Source organism: Camellia sinensis, chromosome 6 (genome assembly GCF_055761805.1).
Source record: "Camellia sinensis isolate YWXY chromosome 6, ASM5576180v1, whole genome shotgun sequence".
NCBI classification, from domain to species: Eukaryota; Viridiplantae; Streptophyta; class Magnoliopsida; order Ericales; family Theaceae; genus Camellia; species Camellia sinensis.
Window position 1 is genome coordinate 176,758,739 of NC_138966.1, and position 6,537 is coordinate 176,765,275.

At 36.5% G+C, this 6,537-nt stretch overlaps 1 protein-coding gene across 1 annotated transcript; it reads right to left on the reverse strand.

The window, feature by feature from the left end:
* Nucleotides 1-3,353: 3,353 nt before the first annotated feature.
* LOC145793846 (uncharacterized) lies at nt 3,354-6,268 on the reverse strand. Its single transcript, XM_082876721.1, has 5 exons — nt 6,112-6,268; nt 5,171-6,000; nt 4,883-4,935; nt 4,284-4,631; nt 3,354-3,960 (listed from the first exon to the last, which is right to left on the reverse strand). Exons 1-5 carry the CDS (start codon nt 6,266-6,268, stop codon nt 3,354-3,356), a joined length of 1,995 nt encoding a protein of 664 aa, XP_082732847.1.
* Nucleotides 6,269-6,537: the final 269 nt, after the last annotated feature.

Here is a 6,537-nt window from a genome sequence, read left to right on the forward strand (position 1 = left end):
ACATAGTGTGTTCGTTAGGCAAACAATTTGTAGTGCTGCTATTGTTTGTAGTTGATCATTTCATCTTGGGAGATAGACGTCCACATTCTGAAAGCACCGAGGAGAGGACGAATCTGTCTTAAGGACACAATATCAAACACTGGACTTGATCAGAATAATATTCAAGATATTAATCAAGTAAGTTATTTATTTATTTTCTGATTTTATTATTATTTATTTAAATTAGATTTTAATTTTATTTTGGTAATAAAATAAAATCTGTTTTTATTTATTTGATTCTATTTTTAGTTTGATTTTTGTAATCAAACATTTTTCTCTCCTTTCCTTTATTTCTTTATATTCTAGTTGTTGTTTACTATACAACAGAATTAATTATTTTAAATACAGTGAAAATTGTCCAACAAATTATTCACCTAAAAATTTAGGTTAATCTAGTAACCATAACACCATAATTTTATTATTTTAGTGTTCAAGAAAATAAACGACAATTTTTCAAATCATACTGACCGTATTTTATTTTAAAAGACAAAGATGATAAATTCATGCGGCAACTATTACTGGATCAATCTCATTTTTATTTTTATTTTTATGGATGATCTATCCATAAGACTTAAAAAAATTAATAGAATGGATTATCGAAATAGGGATATAACAGGCTCAATAAGCTGAACTGGATCATGGAGTTCCTCCTTTAGCAATTCTATGTTGTTTGTATGAAAAAACAAGGGTTTAAATTTAGTTCATAATTAAATTCCTACATATATAAATCTTTGGTCCTGATATAAAATTCTTGAATATATAATAATTTTTGGTTGTGATATTTTGTTTTAAAAAAAAAATATATGTAAATGGCACATTAGTGAAGTGATGAGTTGGTTAGATATGATATGAGACACTACAGTGAATAGCTTGCGTGAAAATTAAGGGAAAATAAGTTGTTCATTAACAACAATGAGGGCTGTCAACCAAAAACAACAGTTAGGGTGGGGGTGTGCTCCCTTCAAGATTTTAGATTCAAAATCTCTTAAGTGGAAATAATTTTTTAGGATCAGTTGATACGGTGACTTTTGCCCTAGTTTTAATTGGGCCTCCCGCAAGTAGATTGTAGGATTGGTATTCCGGATTAGTCGGTCCAGTGGACCAAATATAGAATTAAAAAATTAAAAAAAAAAAATTGAATAAGTTAAGAAACCACACATTGATCTAATTTCTTCAGTTTCCAAATGACTTATTTTTAGTGAGATTTTGAAAACATAGGTGAATTAGTTAGGAGTTGATTCATCGGTCACATCTTTAAAGCCAAATTAAATGAAATTCAATACTCCTGGATTAAGTATAGAATAAATGACTAATTATAAGGACCACAACCATAATTTGTCATTTATTGAATTTATTGAATTATATTATAGTTCTTGCAGAGCTTTACTTGTAAATTATGGAGACTTCATCTGCTTTAATATGATTCCATTCACAGCAAAGAGATTATACACACTGTTGGCATCATCTTCAAGTTTTTTCCATGGGTCTTCTGGAATTACAATTGGCTTTTTGATCTTGAAACTGTTTATGCATTCAGCAGCCCCTGTGACAGCTTTGGACATTGTTTCTTTAGCTGCTTTAGAAGTATCATTATTCTCCAATGCTTGAATAACATTTGGAATAATCTTCCACCCAATTGTCCTAATTTTTTCCTTGCACTTAATCAAGAAAGATTGGAACCCTGGATATTTCTTATAAAGGATGCTCATGTCGCTTAAAAACCGCTTTGACTTAGTCATTGAGGCATTAGAAGCGATGAGGCATAGACCTTTCAGAGTCGACTTGCAAAGTTTGTAATTGGGAGTCTTCTTGCATACTTTGGTTATCAGATCTTTTCAAAATATGGTGATAGAACATTGGCAATGGTGCAGAATGCACTTTATAAATGAGACAAACAGAGGAGGAAAGAAATACTTTTATTAATGTGATGATAATCATAATACTTCACCTGACACAAGCCTTTTATAGGCAAAACCATCAACATAAACTTACTAAAAAATAGAAACATAAAGATAACATGTGCAGCAACGTGCTGCAACAACCTCCCTAAGACTAGAACAATTCCTAACTTATTGAAAAACTAAATAGAGGCATATCTAAAAAAAACAAACTTGACTTGTTCAACACATCCTCACAGTCACATGCTGATGTTGATAACTCTAACACTCTTCCTCAACATCAACTTCCAAACTCTTTATAATGTCGAGCTGATGACAAAAGCTTTCAAACTTACTGTCACTCAAACCTTTTGTGAATAAGTCTGCGACTTGGTCTTTTGACTTAATTTGCCTCATCTCAATCTCTTCTTCCAGAAGCTTTTCCCTGATAAAATGATAATGCACTTCCACATGTTTTGTCATTGCATGAAAGACTAGATTCTCCACTAAACGAACTGTCGACTGGTTGTCACAGTACAATGGAATGGCATAGTCCACTAGTTGATGTAGATCGTTTATCAGCCGTATTAGCCAAGTACTCTCTTGAGCTGCCATTGCTGCTACTCGGTACTCTACCTCCGTTGTTGACAAAGATACTGTCGGTTGTCTCTTGCTATGCCATGAAATTGCTCCTGATCCAAGCATAAACACATACCGGGTAGTTGATCTACGGGTGTCGTGATCTCCTGCATAATCAGCATCACAGTAGCTAACTACCTTGCAATCTTCACCTTTCTTGTACAACAGACCACAATCAATTGTATCCTTCACATATCTCAAAATTCGTCGAACTGCATCCAAATGAGGCTTCTTTGGATTTTGCATGTATCAACTCATCGCACCAACTGCATAAGAGATATCGGGTCTAGTTAAAGTTAAGTAAAGAAAACTACCCATTAATTACTGATACATTGTTGCATCATTCAAGTCTTTGCCTTCGTGTGCACACATCTTAGCATTCTGTTCCATCAGTGTTGAGATCAGTTTACATTCGAGCATCCTGAACTTTTTCAACAAATCTTTGGCATATTTCTGTTGACAGAAAAATATCCCTTCTTGTGTACGATCCACCTCTAGCCCAAGAAAGTGCTTAAGTTGTCCAAGTTTTTTCATCTGGAAACGAACTGACAAGTTCTCCTTCGTTCGACAAATTTCCTAAACATCATCTCCAATGATGATGAGATCATCTACGTATACAAGTACAATAGCTAATTTTTCTTCATTAGCTTTAACAAACAAGCTGGAATCTGCAAGTGTTACTGAATACTCACTTTGAGTTAGAAATTCAGTAATCTTACCATACCATGCCTTGGGTGTTTGTTTCAATCCTTAGAGTGCCTTCCGCAACTTACACACATATTCAGGATTACCTTGACTCTAAAAGCCCATCGGTTGATTCATATAGATCTCCCGATCCAACTCTCCATGTAAGAATGCATTCTTCACATCCATCTGCCACAAGTTCCAATCTTTTTTAGCTGCAAGTGCAAATAAGACTCGTACAGTTGTAAGCTTTGCAATTGGACTAAACGTTTCATCATAGGCTAGTCCATATTGTTGAGAGAATCCTTGAGCTACCAAACGAGCTTTGTGCCTTTCAATTGATCCATTTGTGCGACGCTTTATCTTATAAACCCATTTGCATGAAATAGGTTCTACATCTCTTGGCTTTTGCATGACCTCCCAAGTCTGATTTCGTTTTAATGCTGCAATTTCCTCTTCCATAGCTTTATTCCAGTCTGGATTCTGAAATGCTTCTTCAAATGTCTCTGGTTCTTTTACATTTGCATCTTCTATTATGGCAGCATTGGCATTTTTGGGATTTGGCTTCTTGGTTCTTGCTGATCTTCTGAGTGAAATTGGTGCTTCAGCTTCACTAGGCTCACCTTCTTCACTTGGTTGTCCATGCACACCAGTTTGCCAAGGACTTTGAGTTTCGATATCTTCGATATCACCATCAGCTGCATTTTCAGTTTTACCTAAGCTTAATTGGATTTAAGTAGATTGCAACTCATCCTTAAAAACATCTGAATCTGGTAATATATCTTTTTCTAAGGACCGCCATGAAGATGATTCATCAAACATCATATTTCGGGATATGTAACACTTTCCAGTTGTAGGATCGCAGCATCTCCACCCTTTTCGTTGACTATCGTATCCTACAAAAATACACTTGACAACCTTCTTGTCTATCTTGCTGTGTAAATGACTAGGTACAAAGACATAGCAAACACATCCGAAAACTCAAAAATAGCTAAATGTAGGCTTTATGTTCCACAATTTTCAAAGGGTGATGAAAAACTTAACCTTTGTTGAGGAAGCCTATTGATTACGAAAGTTGCAGTCTTCATTGCTTCTGCCCAAAACCATCCTGGAACATTCTTTGCATGAAGCATACTTCGAAAAATTTCTACTAGGTGCCTATTCTTTCTTTCTGCTACGCCGTTTTGCTGTGGAGTGTTGGCACATGTGAACTGATGGCGTACTCGGCATTCTCGGAGAAAGTAAAAAAACTCATTTGAGGTATACTCTCCTCCATTGTCAGTACGCAGGCAACGGATTCTTTTATCAATCTCTGCTTCCGTCATTTCCTTGAATTCTTTAAACTTTGAGAAAGTTTCAGATTTTTCTTTCATAAAATACACCCACACGTACCTGGAAAAATCATCAATAAAGGTCACCATGTACTTCATCCCACTGAGCGAGGCTTGCTTAACAGGTCTAAACACATCAGAATGAATTAGCTCTAATGACCTCTTTGCTTTCCATTTTGACTCTTCATACGGCAATTGATGCGCTTTGTCGTACTGACATCTTGCGCAAATTGTATATTTTCTTACTTCAAGTTATGGAAGTCCCTTCAGCATTAACTTTTTCATTATCACAGTTAGTTTGAAGTAACTAACGTGACTGAATCGCATATGCCATAGACTTGTCGTCTCGTTTTTTCTGGTCTTGTCTACATATGCAGTTTCTACAAACATCACATAGACTGACTCTAGTCTCCGTCCTTTTATCACCGGCTCTTCCATAATCTCAAGGTCACGATAAACTTTCACATCTTAAGGGCCAAACAAAACAAAATGACCTGAAGGTGTTAATTGTGCTACCGAGAGAAGATTCTTCTTCATACCTGGGACGTGATAGACATTGTGAAGCAACACATCGTTAGTATTATATTAGGGAGAGATTACCGTATTACCAATGTGAGCTATCGGTAGCTTTGAGTTGTTCGCTGTGACCACCACATGTCTTCCCTTGTACTCCGACAAAGCCTGCAGCTTTTCTTTATCACCCGTCATATGATTTGAGTAGCCTGAGTCAATGATCCAATCTTTCTCATAATCAATATGTTCAGACGTTGTTGTTGTAAAAGCTAATTCTTCTATTGCAGCAAAAGATGCCTGAGCGTCGCACTCATCTTCACTTTTGGAAGTAGCAGCATTACTTTCCACAAGTCCTTTTTTTGACCAACAATCTTTTGCCATGTGACCCTTCTTCCCGCAATTATAACACTTCCCTTCAATTTTTTTCTTGGTGCCAGGATTCTTCGAATCTCCCTTAACATGGGTGCTCCTTTCACCTTGATTACTTTTTGCCTTGTCCTCGTTCTTTTTAGTTCTGTTGACGGTGTGCTGCTTGGAATTCCACCTGCCTTTATAAGCATAAAACGCTTTCTCTTCGCCTTTGAGTGAAACCCCTCCCATTTGTTTAGTCAAAGCTTCCTGACCAGCAAGCAAATTCTCAAACTCAACAAGTGATGGTTGGTTTTGCCATCCCTGTACTGTAGCAACAAAGCTTCTAAATTCTAGTCTCAAACCATGAATGGTTGTTCTCTTCACCCTGGTTTCACCGATTTGAGCTTCTGGATCCAACTCCGAAATTTCCCGACATAACAACTTCACCTTGTGAAAGTACTGAGTGATCGTCAAATCACGTTGTGCTACTGACAACAACTCGCTCTCTAGAAGTTGGAGCCTCGTGTCATTCTTCTTTGAGAACAGCTCAGCAAACGTACTCCAAGCTTTGTGAGGGATTTTGGCATCTCAAACGTGCTCTAGTACATCTTCTTCGAACGTTGTTTTCAAAGCAAACATCTCTTTGCCCGCATTTATCTTCCATTTCCGCAGTGTACCGTTTGCATCCTCAGCCTCTAGTTGATTCATTTCGCTTCCGTTCACAACCTCCCACAAGTCTTGGCCTTGTATGTACGACATCATGCATGTTGACCAAGTATTGTAATTTTGGTTGTTGAGCTTTTTGATTCCGGCAATGACTTGAAGATCACCCATCTTACTCTCTCTTTTCCTCACGTGTTTTACTCTCACACACTCTCAACACTCCCTCTTCAACTTGGCTCTGATACCAAATGTAGAATGCACTTTATAAATAAGACAAACAGAGGAGGAAAGAAATACTTTTATTGATGTGATGATAATCATAATACTTCACCTGACACAAGCCTTTTATAGGCAAAACCATCAACAGAAACTTACTAAAAAATAGGAACAGAAAGATAACATTATTGGAACAATCTTCTAAGTAAATAAAATAAATTGAA